The 21,041-nt window shown below is 40.8% G+C and overlaps 1 protein-coding gene across 1 annotated transcript; it reads right to left on the bottom strand.

Moving 5' to 3' along the window:
- Positions 1-981: 981 nt before the first annotated feature.
- Positions 982-17,289, bottom strand: CP (ceruloplasmin (ferroxidase)). The gene is given in 20 exon segments (XM_009865155.1): positions 982-1,133; positions 1,136-1,174; positions 1,177-1,348; positions 1,584-1,723; positions 2,347-2,563; positions 3,021-3,127; positions 3,715-3,843; positions 4,347-4,486; positions 6,090-6,297; positions 6,672-6,884; positions 7,682-7,832; positions 8,388-8,599; positions 8,687-8,827; positions 8,985-9,124; positions 10,113-10,278; positions 11,055-11,309; positions 11,862-12,035; positions 12,535-12,747; positions 13,964-14,208; positions 17,039-17,289. Coding segments are annotated over 20 exon segments (3,372 nt in total). The 5' UTR covers positions 17,197-17,289.
- Between the last annotated feature and the right edge of the window lie 3,752 nt (positions 17,290-21,041).

Here is a 21,041-nt window from a genome sequence, read left to right as displayed (position 1 = left end):
TCTTTCAAAACACACATGAAGGTGAATTTTCCAGGAGATAGTATTTCTCAAGAAATTCTTCCCCGAAGGTAGACCTTGGAGAATCACTGAGGTAAATGTTCTCATCATTCTGGTGTGCCTGCTGTACCTTTACACTTGAAATGATGGAATAATCTTGGGAACAAAGACTGTTTGTCTGTAAGGGGGAAAACAGCTTTCGTTACACATATTTTATCAAAAGAATAGTCTATACGTACAGACAACAGGAGTTCAAAAATGAGCGCAATGGATCCCAGTACGTTGTAGATATTGTGAGTCGTTTTAAAACAACTTTAAAATGCACTGAAGGGTACATTTTAAAGCACTTAGATGGCTGATTATGAAAAATCCAACATACTGCTTTTACAAGTTAAAGTCTGTCTCTGCATCTCTTTCTGTGTATCCATAAAGTCACCCTTTTTATTACCTGGGCAAGCTTGGCACAATGTATTCTGTAAATGAGAATGGTTTATAAAGTAGAACTAGGTTGTGTTTAGCATCCCAGTCTGGTTTTAGCATATATACATACTATATTGTATCTCTGTGTATATATACATACACATTTTGAAACGTTCCTGCTGTATGCTTCCTGTCATTTAACTCTATATATTTATTACCTGCAGTCTTTTGAGTAAAGAAAGCTGTTGTGTTTTAAATTATATTAACTTCGTAGAAAATTCAGTTGTTTTCACAGGTAATATTGCTAAAGGAAGGTAATGCAACCTGTAAAGCTAAAACATGTCCTTCAGAAAGAAAACGCTATTTTGTTTTTTCAGCACTTAAAACTGTTAGGGATAATGACTTTGGCTTTATCTACCATCTGTTCCTTTTGTTTTAAATGAGGATTTGAGAGGGAGCCTGACACTACTGGAACTTCTTGGGTGCAGAAATACACTGTCTCATGAAGACTTCGTTTTAAATAAAAATCCATCGTGTTAATTTGATGGAAAGCTGAAACAACAGTCAGTTAACATTCAGTCCTTTAGCTACTTCTGGTTTCTGAGCAGCACCAAGGCAAGTATGGCTGGGTGGCTTACGAAATTTTTGGCCTCCACATACCAATACTAAGTCATGGAATATTACTGGATGCCTGAACTGGTTCCAAGCATGCTGTCAGCCGCATTCTGCATCTTAAACATGATGAACATCACGGACAGAAGTTCCTACCTTGCCTTGGGAGCACCGTGTAGGTTGTTTCCATGCCACCGTGGATGTGGTCAGTAACGTGACAGTGCAGTAGCCAGGTCCCAGGGTTCTGCGGGGTCATTTCCACAGTTTGAAATGTCCCAGGGAACAGATCAAAGACATCTGCGTGGTAAACCCCTGTTTGCTTTGGGACAAAAAGAAATAATAACTTGGAATGTTACCGATTAGCACATGCCACTGGCAGATTGTCTCTTTGAGTGTTGATCAAATATAGGTTTGGGGCATCAGAACTTCCTGGTCAAATTCCAGGTGCTGCTTTTATATTGTAGCATTAGACTGCACCAGAGATTACAGTCCTTGGTGTCTGATCTACCCCTCACGCTTGACACAGCAAGAAATGTGTGGAAAGGACTCGTTACCTTGTACTCGAAGCTGTGGCCATGGAAGTGTGCAGTGTGAATATCTATTTCATTGCCCATTCCCATCAAGTACCAGCTCACTTTGTCTCCGGCGTGCATAGTCAGACCGTGAAGGTTTCCAAAGACTTTTCCATTAATGGCTAAAAAGAGGGGAAGAGCAAGACAGAGCAAACTAGTAAGATTTCGTGTATCTCTAAATCTTAATAGGATACAAGATTTGAAAGTTAATGCCAGGCAAAAGTAACAGCTTTGAATGGGATATAAACCCAAAATATGTGATTATATTCTGTATATAAACCCAAAATATGTGATTATATTCTGTATTGAACTAGCCAGTGAGCTGCAGTTAGAAAAGTTCTTTGCTGTAAACCATTGCTAATATTGCAGTTTGTTAAGATCTGCATTTCCTGGAGCTCTTTGTAAGGGAAAGCTTTGCCAGGACGTGCTTTCAGGATGCCTGTTGCCTTTCCAGTTTATCCAGAGCAGTCGTTTGCTGACATCAAATCAAAATTTCAAATTCAATTTTTATCTTTTCTCTCACCAAAATTTCAGTGTGGACCATTTTTTTTCATAGGTTTGAAAAAAACCTAAAAATCAGTGACACTAGCAATGTTTTCAAATAGTTTGTATTAAATTTTTCAGGCCTTTTGCCCTGGAACTGGAAATTCAGAGGAGATGAGGAAGTAAAGTTTATATACAGTACTTTAAAATACATAATTTTATAGAGTTTACAGAGTTACATTAACTAAATTGGGAAACATACCATGCATTTTATTACTTTCAAGAAATTCCTCATCCTCTTTGTCAACAAGGTGCGGGTTGGCAGAATAGGTTTTAATGTTTTCGTCCAAGTACCATGACTCATTTTCATCAAAAACCATAAAAAGAAGAGCAAACTGAACTTTCTTTTCAGTGCGAAATGATGGCAAATAATGTTTGTTACACACAACAAGGGTGCCTATTAATCCACTGTAAGTGTCCTGAAATTGCAAATGAAAAAGCATATAATTGAAGTTCAAAATATGCTTTTTAATCTGTGTTTGCTAAAACATACAGGAAAGAATATATTCATTTATATTAAAAATCATTAGTCACATGAAGTTACTTGTACAAAAGCAGCAGATTTAGATTCCACAGTTGCGTGTTAGTTTTTCCCACACGTGACTGATTACCCCTTGAGCAAGATACCAAGTCTAAGCATTAAGAATGAAATCTGAGGGGATCAGTACCAACAGCGGGAGAACTGGGCAGCAAGAACGTGAAGGGCTGTGACTCTCAAATTCCGCCCCGACTTTCTTGCATTAAAGAGAGATTTCCATTCAAGGCACGAACGGCTTGACAGAGGAAGCAGTTTCAAATCCTCGTCCCTTTTGCTGTAAGTATCGATGTGTGTTGAAGTCATGAACAAAACCCTTCAGACAGGTATGAAGAATCTACCTTGATGATGTCCACCGTTGAATGGTACGCCCACGCGATACAGTGTGGATCCCCTCTCTCAGAACCAGATCTCGCTGGGATTTTCCAGACGTATATTTTAGTTTCACCTGAATTAAAGAAATATAGATGAATTTTCCTGTGTGCTGACCTGCAAGATGCTGTTGCCTCTTAAGCTTCTCCTTGTCTTGAACTTCCACTTCCCAATTACTGCCTGGCTAGCTTACTGTTATTTCCCGTCTGCAGATCCCTGATTCTTTTTACCAATGTTTGATTGTTTGGGGAGGGTGTTTGGGTTTTTTTTTCTTTTCTGTGTGTGCCTCCACTGTCCAGTTTATCATACTTAATAAAAACAATTTTCTCTTTCGTAAAGATCACAGAGGAACTTCTGAAATAATGTTTAGCATAAGCTGTGCCCTCTCTCCATAGCCAAATCTGTTTACTTTCATGAAAGGTGTAGCCACACTGTGTCAGAAAATTACTGACCTGTCAAGGACTAGAACACATTGTAATAGTGAGCAGGGCCATTTTAACTGTCAAAATATTTGTCATAATCAGTATCAAAAATTTAAGACCTTGAGGTCAAAACAAACAAACAACAAATAAGTCTTTCCTGCTGTCCTAAAACGAAATCTTGCTAAACCTTAGTGGAAGGCTTGATATCACCTACTAGAGCTAGACAAGGATGCTTTGATACCTGGGTTAGTTACAGCAACAACAGGACTGTCCGTCTTCACGCCGTGGGCATGGATAGAATAAGGTCTTGATGCCAAGTTCTTAAAAACTATTGTAATTTTATCTCCAATATTTGACATAAGCAGGGGCCCTGTTGGATTGGAAAGAAGGATTTACTTGGTTTTACCAAAGATCAAAGCAGAGAGAGGGACGGTTTGTTGTATTCAAATACACAGCAACATTGGTTTTTAACTCAGCTAAAACCTCTGCATGTCATTCACAGCAACGCGCCAGCCCAAGCAGCTGAATTGAGCCATCTAAGCAGAGACTTAAGTCTCCAAAGCTCCAAGCATCTACTTGGAAGTCAGTTTGGATGCTGTTACACAGTTTTATGCTGGCTGTGAAAATACTGACCCGGGATCCAGCAGCAAACTGGAAGGATTATTTTTGCTTGTAGAGCAAGCAATGTAGTCTTGCAAGGAAAGCACCGTAATAAAAGTAGCAATTCCACATAGGCTTAGGCACTTTGTGTGCGTAGAACTAGACTCAGTATTATTCAAACAGTATCTTCTTGTTTTGTTTCTGCTTTTTTTGGTCACATTTTGTCACTGCTTTTTTTCTCAGTTTCAAAATCAAACTTGATGATGACTATACCTTGAATTTCCAGGTGCTGCTGCTCCTCTGCTCTGATTTTGGGAGTACTGAATGTCTGATCAGTGTACTCACGATATACTACCTTTCTGTATTTTGAGCCAATGAATCTGTCTTCTTTATTTAAAAATTTATTGCCAGGGCTGGAGAAAATAAAAAAGAAAAAAAAGAAAAAGAAAGAGAAAAAATATTTCATACATTTCTTTATGTGGTTTAAACATTTTTTGCAGAGAGGTCATTTAACTATCAAAAAGAATTCCAGCTCAGTGAAACAGTAGTCTCATAGGCCACTGGTATCTTCAACATGAAACCATTCTTGTTAAGCTCAGAGGTTTCTTTTATCTTTAAAACTATAAAGAGACCACGTCTATATAGTATTTGAGAGAATGCTGAGTGCTTGGCCAGGCAGGTATTTCAGATTGCAAGAAGTCATCTAGCAACTTGTGTACCGAAAATAGAGCCCACAGTAACTTTTGTAGATCTAAAGGAAGCCTAAAACTTGCAAAGCTGAAGTGCCTTGCTGAAATGAAATGCAAGGGACTGATTCTCTTGTGAGATCATGGGGGTTAGAGACAGTGGCCAAAAAAAAGAACCTGATAACAGTATAAGCCCATATTACTTGTGCTTAGAACTAAGACAGAGTCCACTGTGGTGTGCTGGGCAAGGAAAAGTGCTATCAAGCTGAGGAAAAAGAAAAAAACACAATTACAACAATAAAAAATATAGGCAGTTACAATCTACTACATTAACTTTGAATGAATTTATGCGGGTGGAACACAAAGCAATTCATCAGTTCATTGTTTAGCCTCTGTTGCTAGTTGGCATGAATTATTTAATCCAATCGGTTCCCTCTCGTTGAGATTCAAATACTGGGCATAAAACACCAAGGCAACAAACTTCATGGTAAATGGTTCAGTCATGGACTTATCTTGTGTAAGCTAATGAAATTGAGAGGAGCAAAAAAAAAACCTTACGGTACAGCTAAACATGAGCCAAAGATGTGCTACGTAGTGTAAGCAAGGAATTATCAGGACAAAGTAGTCATTGTATATACAACCTAATGAACATTTTAAGCGTTCTGCATCGAAGACTGTACCAACATCCATAAATAATACATGCACATGCACTGTGCAGGATTCATGAAAATTTGCAGCTGGACCCGTTTCACAAATAACAAGCCATTTGTCTCACTGACACATGGCAACATCATTGTCCTGTGAGGACAGGTTGAGAGAGTTGGGCTTGTTCAGCCCCGAAAAGAAAAGGCTCCGAGGAGACCTCATAGCACCTGCCAGCACCTGCAGGGGCCTACGAGAGGGCTGGGGAGGGACTTTTTACAGGGGCCTGTGGTGATGGGCTGAGGGGTAACGGGTAGAAGCTGGAAGAGTGTAGGTTTAGGCTCCATCTGAGGGTGCTGAGGCTCTGGCACAGGTTGCCCGGGGAGGCTGTGGATGCTCCATCCCTGGAGGTGTCCGAGGCCAGGCTGGATGGAGCCCTGAGCAGCCTGAGCTAGTGGGAGTGTCCCTGCTGTGGCAGGGGGGCTGGAACGAGATGATCTTTGAGGTCCCTTCCAGCCCAAATCATCCTATGATTCTATGATTCTGTAAGGACCACAAATTCAAGTGAGCCCTAAAAATCATAGAATACATATGCAAATTATCAAATGTATAGGCAAAGAAAAAGGTTCAGTGGAGTTGCTCCTTCACGTTTTTTGCATTTTTTCCCTTGTGATATGTTCCAAAATACCTTTCCTCGTGGTATTGATGTCGCTCAAATTCCCATGTCCTGTTAGGAGAATAGTCCCATTCAACTTCCACTGCAGCAATATAGTAAATCTTTTCATGCAAATACATAGACAGGTCCACATTCCACCAATGGCATTGGTTTACTTCGTAGTGCTGTTTCATGCCCGCTGTGTAGTGATCTGTTGTCAGACACGACACTTCAAAAACTCCTAAAGGTTGTACAAGAAATGGAGACTTGAGGACAAATATCTGCTACTAATGGATCTTGAGAATGTATTACATGCACTGATTTATTGTTTAGAGACTAAGACAGGGGCTATTGCTCATACAAGACCCAAATTCTTTGTGTAGCGTGGCCTCTTGTAGGAATAAAATCCAGCATACGTAGAAGCTAGAAAAATCAAGGCACTAGGCATTAAGAGCTTACATCCTATGAATGCAAATTTTCTGCTCTTCAAACACAGTTGTACACAGTTTTAACATCCAAAGGATCTAAATATCACCTATTTAAAGCTTGTCTCTAAGCATAAAGTGTTCATATGTAGTTTCTAAACTAGTAACAGGATTATAAAATGACATTTACCTTCAGAATCAGGCTTCATAACAGCTGTAAGGAAAGTATGTGGAAACAGATTTGCTGTATCCCTTCTTGTTCCTTTAGCTGTGAATGTGTTTCCTGAGAAGTATATCCCATGGACATCGACTTCTGACCCCAAGCCCATCAAATGCCAGGAAACCACACGTCCTTTACACATCTCAAGGCCAGGTTGATTTCCGTACATATAACCATTAATGGCTGGAGAAGATTTGAGGAAGCAAAACCCACCTTAATATACACATTATTTGATTCTGCGATACATACTAAAAAACACACCCAGGGTTTAAAAAACAATTTCTAACCGTACTCCTTTTCGATGTCTAAAGCACAGGTAGCTGACCTGGCCAGCTAGAACTTCCACTGCTTTGTACCCCTCAAGTGTGCAGGAAGCATAGAGCACCCTGCGTCATACCCTGCAAGCCACACAGTGGAGACAATCTGAAGTGTTTCTTTAGTCTGAATTACTAACCCTTTCTAGCTACTACTGCATCAAATTTCCAAAGCCTGAGTCTCACAGGTACTACCGAATGCTCGGGATCAAGGTTCTGCAAACAGCAGCAATGCCCCCTCGAGGCCAAAATTTAAGAAAGAACACAAGCAAATATATTTAAAAGAACTTCTTCGCAGGACTAGGTACTGAAGATAAAGAAGTTCTCTCACAGGAAACTCGAATGATGTTTCTAGAATACCAAAATATGATCTGTGCGGACCTCGGCTCTGCCCTATTAAAGTAGCAAAGATTTTTGTTCTAAGGGGACAACAGTGCCGGTAACGGAAACCAGACTCAGCTGCAGACACAAAATGAGGCAGCACCGAGCCCTGGCTGCAAAGCTCAGCAACATCTCGTCAGGAGGTCAAGGAGCGCATCCTTCCGCTCTCCTCAGCACTGGTGAGGCCAGTTTCTGCCACTATACAGTTTCCCAGTCTCCAACATGAGATCAAAAAACGTAAAAACCTTGTTCTAGAAATTAATATTTGGCTAATAGTTTTCTTACAGTGCATTTTGTTAGACTCTTGGAAGTCCTCATCGTCTTTGTCAATTTTGTTAGCATTTAGTGCAAACATCAAAATATTGTCATCCAAGAACCAGCTCAGATTCTCGTCAAATACTGTGGCAAGTAGAAAAAACTCCACATTCACATTTTTCTGTTGAGAAGAAAAAGCGCAAAAGGAAAATAGAAAAAAAAGTGAAAAAAAAAAGTCAGGAAGAAAATTCTATGCACAAAATTATTTATAATTCACAATGTAGGACAGATGCATACATCAGTAGTTTGTTCTGATAGACTCAAAGCTCTCCAATTGCTATATCTGGGACTAGACATCTGCCGTTAATGCTCTTTTGAACAGCAGGAGCCACCTCCAGAAATGAATGCGTGTTTTGGTCTTTAAAATCTCTACATTTTTCTAGTCGTACTCATCCTAGCAGAGACCTGAATGCCAGCAGTTGCTCACTGCCATGGTGGTTTCACAATACAGTGTCTATCTGGAGCCAGAACAATTTTGCTTTTTTTAAAAAAAACAAAACAAACTCACTCCCTTCATTTTATCTGTTCCCCTCAGCACAGGGATGAGGCTGTGACGTGGAGAGGAGGTGGTGCTGAGTGGTCCTTGATGTGACTGGCCCTGAGGGCACAGTTCGGAAGGAGAAAGCAGACTCAGCAACATTGAGGCAAAAACTTCCATTTTTCTTCTTTGACTGACCTGTTTCCCAGAATCTTCCAGAGTTCCTTTCCTGCACACCAGGAGAGGACCCACGAGGCCAGAGCTGGTGTCTCTGACTGCATCCACAGCTGAGTAATAAAGCCAGGTTAAACAGTCTGGATCCTGGTCCGTGGGGCCCACGTCTTCGGGCACGCTCCACTCGTACGTAAACGTAGCACCGGGACTCACGTGAGAGGCTGGAGATTCAGTACCTGTCACAGAAATCTACATTAGGAATTAAGCCTAACAAACACTGTTTACTTTGTCACCTTTCAGAGCTTGTTCCCCGGACCCCTCACCTCTGGAGGCAGCGCCGTACGTGGCCCCTTCCTCGCTCCGGCGGTAACTCACGCCATGGGCCTGAATGCTGAAGGGGCGGCTGGCGTTGTTTCGGAAGGTTACCCTGATGCTCTCACCCACTTCAGCCCTGATAACAGGTCCTAGAAAAGAGCACACGGTCTAATGACAAGATGTTTCTATCAGCAGGGCGAGCCGAGATCCCCTGCCCCAGAGGTGCAGGTGCTCCATTGGCCAGCCAGTGGAGGTCCTACCTTACTCTCATAAATCTTTGACATAAAATGATTTTTGGCATCTTACCTAAGAGTCCAAGATGTGCTTCCTCTGCAAGTCTTACTTTATGTTCAGTGAAAGAACCATCTGTGTACTCTTTGTAAATGGCTTTTTTATAGGAGCCACCAATTCTTGTCTCACTTTGTTCAAAAAACAGGCGAGATTCACTGTGTAAAAAAAATTGCAATAGATGCAAACACTTCAAGTCATAATGTTCAGCTTTACAAAGGCAGTCAGGACCTCAACCCCATTTTCTGAGGTATAACGTGCTGAATTTGTCTTTTGGGTCCCCTTTCAGTGATCTGTTCACACAGTTACGTGCAGTGCCTTATCAAGATGTACAGGGATCCGTTATCCTTCGCTAACTACTCTTTGAGAGAAAGACACCGCGCTGTGTTGCCCTTATAAAGCCGGCATACTCAGAGACTCATCAGCACTGATTTCTAGATAACATTTCATAACCTCAAGCTTACTCTTCCTTTTATTAAAAGTTACAAATAATTCAATAACAGTAGGTACAAGCACCAAGAATATGCAACATCTAAATAGAAAGTGAGAAGAATTAGGCTGTGCTTTTGAGTCTACACTTTTACTCTTCAAAAAAGGACCTTTCGCTGTTGTACAAGCACTTTTCTAACAACAAACTTGGCCTCATTCCTTGTGCGGCCAGTAAGTATTCTGCAACTCACAGGTGAAGAACTTGAGGAATCAATATACCCAGGGAATTGATCCAGGTCTTATATATGTAAACATGGAGCAAAGGGCAAAGCTCCCTTGTGCAAGTTGTTTGCTAGCTGAGATGCCGTTAGAGTGATTTTCATCAGCTGGGAAAAGGAAAATGAATTCCGAGCTGTGTTCTCTAACTCAGCGTAGTCAAACACCTTGAATGATCAGAGGTCACTGCGTACATGTAACATTACAATTCATCTTCATCCCAGTAAAATTACTAACATTACAGCAAAATTTATAGTAAGATTACAAGGAAAACAACGTACTTAATTTAGTCTGATGTTTATCCCAGCATTAATATTTAAGCAGAGGTGTAGACAATGAGAAATTCTGCTCAAAAGTCAGTTCCATCATACCACTTACACTGTTTAGCATGTTTATATGAATTCTGCTTAGAAAATAAATTTTTTAGTTAGAAGCACTTACTTGTCAGCAATTAGTTCTTGTCCTGTAAACTGGTTCACTGCAGATGGGCCATAATTCCAGATGACCTCTTCAGCAGCAATGAAGTACTGTCTTATCTTTGTACTGTGGTTGTGATCTGTTGTGGATTTCCTACAGTCTTGTATTTTAAAAAGGGCCTGCATGCCACCTAGAGAAAAAAAATGAGGAGGCAGAGAAAATCAGAAATGAAAAGGCTATAAAAGAATGCATCCTAGCTGAGCTAGGATGTAGAAACCCAGCCATGGCATTTACGGTCAGCAGGCAGGTGTGATAAAGTGCATTCTGCTTGTAAACCTTGGAGAATGATTTTGAGTTCTGTGTTGCCACTTTTGTGAAAAACTACTCTAAGCCACTTCTATGAATATAGATCATGGAAAGGTGGGATATAGGTAATGTAAAAGTGTGGCATTAGCTTCTAAATATTTCATATGGTTATCAAACACTGGAAATACAGAAAGATACAGGCAAGAAAAATGTAGATGATCTCTGCTTATTAGCCAATGATCTTTCCACAGCACGTCTTTGTCAGCAGGCAAGTTAGCCTACCTGTCCCGTGCCCTTGCGCAAACGCAGAATGATATCCAACTCTTTTGCTGGCAAACAGAAAATTGTGATTAATTCCCTTCAGTAAGAGGCAAACATCATACTATCGCTTGTCTAAAGCTGAGGCATGCAAAAGCGTGGCTGTGCCAGTTGCTGCCAACTGATAACCATTTCCATTACAGACAATTTCCTTCATTTCCATGACTACATGCACAAGCCCATCTAATACACTTTTAGGCATTTCAACTACTATAAGAATTTTGTAACCTAGAGGAGAATGTCATCTGGCATAGAACCAGCTGAGGAGTACTGCAAAAGTGACTCAGTAAACCGCTAGCTCAAGCCAAAAAGAAAATCTGGTCACTGGAACACATTCTGTACCTTCAATGTGGTCGTTCACTTGGCAGCTGAGCAGCCATTCCCCAGGACTCTGTGGTATCATGACAGCGTCAATAAATGTGGCTGGAAAGAGGCTGATGGTGTCAACTCGATGGTGCCTTTCTATTAAGGTCTGGCCGTGAAAGTAGGCTGAATGGATATCCGCTTCGTTACCCATGGCAAAAAGATGCCATTTTACCTTATCTTCCACACACATTGTCAGGTTTGGGAGGTAGCCGTACATGTACCCGTTGATTGCTAAAAGAAATGTTATTTATTAGGGTTACCTTTGCAGACCTTAAGATCTTTTCTTCAAAAGCTGATGTCGCACAACCATTGCTCTATTCTTCAAAACGGGAAGACACACACATCGTCTGCACAACTACCTGCATGACCTGCAGTTCCTGATGTGACTCTCGAACCCAGGTCAGAGCCAAAGGCATCGCCTTTGTTGACAGTAACTGTAAAAACTTTTTCTAAACTGCCATATTATAGTATATTCAGGACTAAGGAACAGAACAAAGTAACACAACTCTGTTTAGAGCACCTGGGAAATTGAACTGGTAACAGGTGTTTTGGCACCTAAGAATTTTATATCACAACTCCAGTTTGACTGCACAACACTTGCCACCCCTTTTTAATTTTCTTTTTTTTTACTTAAAAGGATCCTAATCCTCCAAGAAAAAGCCTTGCCTAAAAAAAAAGGAAAAAAAAAGAAATTACCTACAGTTTATCTTTAAAAGAGACAACACATATAAACATTATTTCACTGTATCAACTACAAGCAACATTAATATAGTATCCTCTCACAGTGCATTTTATTGCTTTCCTGGAAGTCCTCGTCGTCTTTGTCAACTTTGGAAGGCTCAGAACAGTATGTCCTGATATTATCCTCCAGATACCAACTGAGATTTTCATCCATCACAGAAAACATAAGGATAAATTCAGCATCCAATTGTGTATCACTGCCCTTATTCATTGTATCTGGAAAAGAAAGTGGTACATTCAAAATCTTTGCCAACTGACCTTATCTTTTCATCAGTTTTAAGTGTAGAATCAGTAGGGCTGGTCACTGTTTACTTCATATTTTGCCACTTTTCTTGAGCGTGAGTGTACACATAAAAGTACAGACACATTCAGAAAACAAAAAAATGTTTTTGATACATACTGTAAAATAACTTTACTAAGAATAGATCTGGCATGTGATAAGATTACAGTAAATCTGCTTCTCAGATCAGTACTTACTAGCATGAACACACCTCACTCATATGGATCTGTTTTCTGAAAGTTATATTTGCTGTCACGCACAAAATCAAACTACTTCCTATGCTATTGAAAGGCAGCTAATTGAGAAGACAAAAAGCTGCTATTTCAAAATTAACTGTAATCTTCTCGTCTTCCAGTAAATTATTTCACTGATCAATAACCATTACCAATCACCTTGCATATGTATATATTTACTTACTTATTTATTTATGGTTACCTTTCCTGCAAATTATTAAAGGCCCAACAAGCCCTGAGGCAACATCTCTTGGAGCATCTACGTGGGAGTGGTAAACCCTGGTTATGCAGTCGGCGTCTCCCTCAGCTGGACCTTGGTCTTCTGTCACATCCCATGTGTAAGTGTACTGGCCTCCAGGCTCCACAGCATCATCTCTCTTCTGCAAATCTTTGGTGGTGTCAGGATAAAAAGCACCTGAAGAATGCCAGGCAGCCACCGTTAACACCACACATTTACAATATGGAGTCCGGATAGCACCTGTCATCCTTTAAAGTTGACTATATGTTGCAGTAACATGGACTGAACATCTGAATACAGGCAAAAAAAATTTCTTTAAAATCAGGTGAGCAGATCTTTTCCTCCTCTTTAGGTGTCTCTTAATTTGCCTTTAAATTCCATGGGAGTGCTTCAACTGATGACACACTAAATTTAGTCCTTAATTTATTTGGAGGGTACTATGTACTTCTACTAAAAAGATAACAACACAAATATTTGTAAAACATTTGTTAAAGATTAATCTTGGAAACTATTCTAAAACACTGCATGTGTCCTCAAGGAATATAGGTGTTGCTGGAATGAGAGCAAGAGAAAAAAAATTAAACGTTGTTCCAAAAAGTGCACGCATTGCCACCTACACACTGCTCTGCTCCCACAGACTGTGTCTCTATAAACCCACATGTTAGTTGTAAAGGGAAACTTCAGGAAATACAAGAAGTTATGCTGATACTTCATAGACTCTTCTAATGGAAAATTTTAAAGACTGCTTTTGCGACAACATTATATTCTCAACAATTCACACACTGTTTTTAAGGCTCACTAATAGAACTTTCGATAACCATATTCTGGTGCTGTCTGGTGCCGAAAATCCCCCATTGCCTGAGTGTGGCAAGATCCTCCATGGCAAATTACCACTCATCCCAGTAGCACCCCGCCACACAGCTTAAGGTGTGTCAGGCTTCTACCTATTACTATGCAGTGGCTGTTGCTCTATTTTAAGAAATTCTTATGTATTTAATACACAATATATACAAATCTAGTGTTAAGAATTTGGAACTGTAAGTTATCGCTCTTAACAACATCTTTGCAACAGCATCATTATTTCCCTTTAGATATCCTCAATCCTAGAATGTTTAATACTCCTCTATACCTTTATTTCAGGGGAAAGATAAATAGCCTTATTTCAGGTGAAATGTTGATCTAAAATTGCTGTCCTTATGAATTCCATTTCTGTCCTTATATTTCGCTCTTGAAAAAATAATCAAACTTCTTAGCTCCTATTTTGAATTGATTGTGTCCTGTTCGAAATCTTTATTTACTTGGCCAGTCTCCTCTTCGATGAGAGAATATCACTCACACTCAGAGGAATGATTAACTTCTGATAAATTCTGGCACAGAGCAGACCAAAGCTTACCTTCGTTTTCCTTGGTGTATCTCACACCGTGTGGATGCAGTGTGTAGTTTCTGGAAGCAAAGTTTTTCAAGTGAATAATAATAGAATCTCCAACTTCTCCCTTAATGATAGGGCCTAAAAAACCCAGCCAGGAAGGTTTGTCAACTATCATGTCATATAAGTGACTGGTGTACTGAGTGTAGACAGCCTTCTTGTAAGTGCTTCCTATCCGGTGTGGTCCTCTTTTGAGAAAGACTCCAGCCTGCCTGTAAAGATACACAAACACATCTAAAATGAGTTTGAATAGTGTTGATTATCAGAGTGTCAATAAAGACAAGGCCTCCATATCACCGTGCACAATTGTATCTGTTTTCAGGAGCAAATGTTTCTCATACCATAAAGAGCTAAGCATCCATATAGAGATTAAATATTGTGCAGCAACGTGAATTTTTTTTTACCTCTTTTGTAGACTGAAGATAAGAGTATCTGATACAATTCTGGGCAAATCTGAGACCACGTGGACAAGACAAATAACAGTTCTCATTGCTTGAAACTTTTGTTTAAATTGCTGTGTGATTTTCCATGGCCCATTTAAAATAATAATTCCCATCATCGTGCTATTATGTTGACTGCATAGTCCTTGCTCCATTGAAATGAGGAGCAGACTTCTCATCTGTAAAATACATCTAAGATGACTGGACATCAGCAAAACTACAAGTTGCTGCTAAAGTCCAGTGTGTCCACGGGCAGAGGGCATGCGGAGTGCTGAAATGAGTGAGACCTCAGCTTGCTCACCGGTCACAGATGAAAACGAATCACAGCCTCAGAGCTTGATATGGATTTATCCTAACAACATCTCATTTTTATAGATTCAGCCCAAGAATATAGAGACAGGTTACATGAGAGCAGGGAATTAGCAATGATAACCTTCTCCATCACCAAGCACAGAACCACTGGACCATTGCTCCTCCCAGTTAATGAAAGGCTTGTATTACAAACATGCTAGCAAGAGAACAGCCTGACCTCTCAGCTCATGTGAGACTGATGGAGGTGGCATTTCTCCCCTGTGGCATCGGGCCCCCGGCACCGCACAGCCACCATGGGCACATTGCCAAGCACCACCAGCCGCAGCCGAGTGGTCACCGCCATCAGCTGCGACGGCTTTGGAGCCTTTGTCTGTGCCGACGGTCAGACACCTCTCCTTCACTATCTCAGTCTCTGAGAAGATTTAACTTTGTGGAAGAAGTGCTTATATTCACTAACTATAACGGAGAGAGGAACCGCCAGCCCTGGCTGCTCAAACCAGCGGTTCTACGACTGCCTGATGCTGGTGGCCCCAACTCCAGAGTCTCTTTAACAACAAATCCTCCTGCACGTTTCCCTGCCCATTTCAGGAGGACTCGCTCTGGAGGTAAACCCGGGAGACAGACAGGGCAACAGGGCCTGAAGCTCAGCAACCTTTGGATTTCTCATCTTACATGACGAGAAACCATGCCAACTTGGTTTCATATTCCCAGAAGACCAGATTGTGCCACAAGCTAGTACTGCCCAGAAATGCAAAGTATTTCCCGCAGGGCTTAGTGCTGTTTGAGCATGTGGTGAAGGAAGTGTTTGTACCTTGGCAAGCACAAATCTGCAGTGGAATTAAAATGCCAATTCAGAGCTTCATGAAACTTTGAGAGCATAAACTTAGTTGGAAAGGCCAAGTTAGTAGAAGTCTGAGTGCATGAACCTCTTTAGCCACAAATTAAATCAAATAAATACGTTATGGTTCTTTTTGGACTGTTTAAACAGCTACCATTTAATTGTAGAGTATTCCTTCTAGCAGGTAGACTTCACTCTTCCCTCCTCTGGCTCTTCCCTGCCTCTACAAATACCAATCTCTGTACGAGCACAGTTGAATGGTTTAGGAGGAAAAGAAGAACTGGAGAAGCTGAAAATGCAAAGTACAGTAAGACGGACTGGCTCCACTGCAGGTTTACGACCACTGGAAAACTGGACTTAATTTAGCACGCTGCAGGTCATCAGAGAGCAGAGAAAAGCTGTAGGACTGCAGTGACCCGCGGTGGCTTGTTGTATTGCAGCACTGCTCTGCAATTTTCAGACAAGACGCCCTGTTTCTGCCGTTTATCAGAGCTACTAGCCTGCTGAATCACTGGCAGGGTCTTACATATCTCTCAGTTTATGATTAAAAAAAAAAAAAGTTGACTGTATCATCTCATGCCTGATGAAGTGGCAGATTATGGCTGAGATATTTTTGGATGAAGCAGCAGATTATGGTTGAGATATTTTTGGCTCTCACTAGAGAAAACAAACCACAGGAAATCTTCTAATGCCTCAACTACAGACTAAATGAGAACTATATTTTCAAGATTTTTCTAATTTCTGATCACTCTCGTCACTGTTTTTATTTTAGTATAGTCCTATTTAATTTTAAAGGCACTGAAAAAAAACAGAAGAAAGGAACATTTCTTCTCAAATATTTCTCTGATACCTTTTATATTTGAGTTTTCATTATTGATTATTCCTCCTTTCAGGGTGCTCCCGTCCTCCTCACCACACTTATCCCACTTATTGCTCTCACTCTGCACGGCATCCTCCTTGCCTTGTAAAAAGGAACCGGGTTCCTCCACCGTGAATGGAAGGGCCCAGCTGTGCTGCTGCACCAGTGAAAATGACCACTGTCAATGAATATCTAAAAAGGAAACCTGTGCCCAGTAGGAAAGTTTTACACTTGTCAGGCTTCTGCATTTAAAAACATAGCTGCAAAAATCTTCTCTTTAGCACTGGCACCTTAGCCATTCAAAATTAAACATCATTAGGCATTCAGGGTCTCTTTCTAATCTCCAACTAGTAAACATTTCATTGCAACAAATTCACAAAAATCCTACATGCTTTTAACTAGCAGAGCATTGGAATGCAATTCTAAAGCAAGCTAGGCAAAAAAAACCCCCACAATTCTCTTATATGTCTGACAGAAAGTCCACTGACATGATTTCATCTCACTGCCTTCACCAGGTTTTCAGTCTGGCCTTACTGCCTAAAGCAGACAATGCTGCAAAATCAGAGTCAACCAGCGTAAACTGTTTTACTTACTCTTCATCTGCAAAAAGCTGTCCAGATAGGATATTGGTATTGCCAGGTGCATAGTTCCACACTGTCTCTACAATGCCGATGTAGTACTCCCTGTTCACTGCCCCAACTTGGCAACAACAGCAAGAAAGCAGCAAGCAACTCAGGAGGAGCAACTTCATTTTGCATTCGTGAAGCTTGTGGAAAAATGTGAAAAAACTCCATGGGATGGGCACATGCAATTTGCCTTTATATGTCCTGGTCTTTCCCAGCCCCCTTACCTCCCACCTCCCTGCTCCTGTTTGCTTTGGTGAACACAATAAAGTGTTGCACAATGTCCCTGTGTGTCAAGAGTAAACAAAAGATTCTGGTAATCTCGTCAGTTCGGATAATCTTCAAAGAATTTTTTTCAATTTCTGCCAAGATACTATCACGCAAATTGCCATTTAGACTGCTACCAGATTGTCAATCTGCAGCTGAGCCGAAAGTACCGTAGATCTAAATGGATTTGCTGATTTAAGCTTAGTTACACTCTTCACCCTCTTTATCTCTCTCCTCGTATACTACAGAGAGAAGTGTTTCTGCACCGCGCGGCACAGGAACACAGCTCTCGAAGAGGACACTGTGAGAAGTGCTGAATATCTTCTTTTCCCGGGTGCATCGACGCTTGTGCTGCCACAACTGGCTTCCCCCTCTTCCCCGCTCGCTGGTGCAACGGCGCGGCCGGCGTCAGAGCAGAGCTCTCCCCCAGCCCACTGGTGGGTGCTGACCCACCGCAATCGCCTGTAAACGTGGTGTCACAGCCAGTGTGGAGACCCGGCGAGAGGGGAGAAGGAGCGACTGCTCACGGATGGAGGCAGCGGGTGTTTGCATCTCATTCCAAGGAGCTTCAGGACTGCCCAAAGGGAGATGAGGATCAGAAATTCCACAAAAATCCCCTATGTTATCTCGCTCCCAGCCTATCACCAGATGGGATAGGCCACATTCCTCAATGATTAAAAGAATAAGAAGTGTATATAGCTTCAGCTAATCTTAACTGTTATCCTTATCTCAATGTACTACCCAGTGCAGAAGGCTGTACTTTTGCTTTATTCAAGTTCTGTAAACACTTGGTATCTGTTAGTCTCATTGAAAAATAAGGAAAAAAAAGCACTACCTAAAGTTTATCAACCACATTTTTTTTTAACATACATCCATTATATCATGGTTGTGTCTGAAGCTTGAGACATAAAAAACCACCTGTGAACTTCCAAATCATGAAGACTTCTATTAAAAAATATGTATCTTCACTCACTTGGGAATTCTTAAAAAATCTTTTCTGCACTCTGAGCACTGACATAGTCATACTCATTCTAAACTTTATTTACGAAGATTGTCGTAAACTACAATGTCAATCACTATTCATATTAAAATTTTCAGGCTCTGTCGGATTACTGAAGTTCATAATGTCACCTTTTGGAAACTTCTACATGGCTGCACTAAATGGACAAACCTGCTTCTGTCTAAATGACTGTGACCAAAGCCAAGTTTTCGAAATCTGACCAAATCTATGATGAAATTCTGGAGTTTCCCAGGTTGGCATCGCATGCTCAGAATGATTTCTGTGGGGACTTTTTTTCTTGGCCATGGTGAAGGTCAGTGTTTCAGTGGAAAGATCAGTTTGTACTGGTTGCATATGCTCTTTCTGTAAATTAATTGAGGTAAAAATGATAAAACATTTAACTTCTCTTATGCTACTTAAGTTCAAAGTAATTCCTTAATACTCACCTTAATAGAGTTGTTTGTGCATATATAGGCTGTTTAGTTTATTTTTGTTCAAATTTCCATCAGACTAAGGAAGAGAAAAAAACCAAACAAGCAGTATCCTTGAAATCTCCACCTTCATTTGAGGGTAAAAACATGAACGTTTCTTTGCCTTAGTCCCTTGACTCCTCTAAGATACTCTTTCTTGATTTGCCAAAGAACTGCATGTTATTTTTATTTAAAGATAAAAAAAATCCTTCTGCCAGGGAAGATTTTTCCATTACTGCTTTTAATCATGCCTCACCCAAACACAAAGATGTTTGTCTGCCTGAACACACTCCTATTATCTTTATCTTAAAGCACTCAAAAAACTGACAGAGGTGACTGAGCTTCACAGGCCTATATTATTAGTTTCAGTTTGAAGTGCTCTTCAAACCTCTGATAGAACCTCCCTCCTTTGGTAGAAAGGGCCTAAATAGGCTGAGCAACTAATTTAATCAATTAAATTATCAGTCTGCAGTTTGCTGCCAAGAATAATCCCCTCATTCCTCATAATGAGCATACTGAAATGCTATGATTGCTCTGAAAGTCCTTCAAATTGCATGGAAAATATAAAGCTCATATTTTACTTCAAAAATTTTCCTTGGGGAGAAAAAAAAAAAAAAATCTGGAAAATTCTGACAAAAAAGTCTCAAGAGAAGCTCCCAGTGCGACTGAATTGAAATCCTACCATTTCATAATTCTCTGATATGATGTGTTCAGAGTCTGCTGCCCATGCTGCTGCTGTGACCTCCTGCAAACCGTTGCACATAAACACCCTTGAAAGTTCTGGGGAGCTGCATTTGTCCTCTGCTGCCTTACTCTTCTTCAACCCGGGAGAAAACCCTCCATCCAACATGTGAAGAATTGGCAGTCAGGAAATTGTACTTCAGTGAGACTCACTTTTACCTACAGAAGGAATAACGTGCCCCCAAATGCAAAGGTGGATGGAGCTTCACAGTATTTTACCACAGATCTCTGCTGACAATTATTTGTGGTCAAAACTGAGACTTTACAGCTATTTCCAGTTGCAGCGTTTTATATGAATGACATTCCTGTTCCAGGTACAGCATCATAATAGTCTGGTGGTCAAAACTGAGACTTTACAGCTATTTCCGTTGCAGTGTTTTAAACGAATGACATTCCTGTTCCAGATACAGCATCATAATAGTCTCGCTGTGAGGAACAAACAATGCTGGAACCCTTACTTCTAGGTTTTAGCATGATCTCCTCGCTCACTGAGGTTCATAAACTCACATCTGCAGCTTTCTTCTGGGGTATTCTACGTGTGGATTTCCAGACAGAGCATGTGTTCTTCAGGTTCAGGAACACTTCTTCAAAAAATGGTTTCTCATGCGCAAGCACGGTGTGAGCTTTGTCCTGGCTCTGTGGCCCACGTGCCTCCGCTGCTATCACGGCAGGTCAGTGTCTTGCAGCTGGAGAACCCCATCGTCCTGTCACCACCACCTCCAGGTCGTCAGTTATGTCTAGATGTCAAGTCGGTTAATACTCCTTACAGGAATCTTGGTTTTGTTACCAGTCACAGCTCAGAGCATCTCTTGCTAGAGACGCTGTGTTTAGGACTGAATCAGGACAGAAGTTGATTAGATCAAGTTTAACTTTGTCTTACATCCAAAAGTCCTGCATGAAAAAAGTTGTTAAATTTGTAAAAGCAACCTACCGTTAGCCTTACCACCAATTTAAAATAAACTGCCTATTTAAAAACTGAGCCATCAAGTCACCTTTGAGTCTGACTACATCAACAGAGATGCTGATATCTGGATTAGAGGTAAAGAAGGTTGCAGAATCAATATATCCAGCAAGAACTATAATACACCTCTCTTTCTTTGATTTAAGCCGCTGAAAAAGGAAATACGAGCTTGTGGTAGAGTGGAAATGTAAACTCACAAAATGCATTCACAAAAGCAGGATGAATTACAGACAGACAGGCCTTGCCAAGGGTTAGGTACAGGCACCAAAAATTCTACTATGGAAAAGCTGTGACATGAAACACTTCGCTGTGCCTCCTGTCTGCCAGCTCAAGGCGTTCTGTGCTCAGAGACTTGAGTTACTGAAAAGAGGAAGGGACACGTAAAGGAGCGAGATAAAGGGTTAAGACTTTCCAGATGTAACTTGAAGGTATTTCATTGCTTTTACCCAGCACAGCAAAATCTCTCTCAATAGACCCTGTTTGCCTAAAGATAAGCCTGTATTTTTCCCCATGGCTGAGCTGGAGCCTGAAGAG

This window comes from Apaloderma vittatum, unplaced genomic scaffold, assembly GCF_000703405.1.
Source record: "Apaloderma vittatum isolate BGI_N311 unplaced genomic scaffold, ASM70340v1 scaffold3740, whole genome shotgun sequence".
NCBI classification, from domain to species: domain Eukaryota; kingdom Metazoa; phylum Chordata; class Aves; order Trogoniformes; family Trogonidae; genus Apaloderma; species Apaloderma vittatum.
Note: the sequence above shows the minus strand (reverse complement) of the source record. Positions and strands in the feature narration are given on the sequence as shown.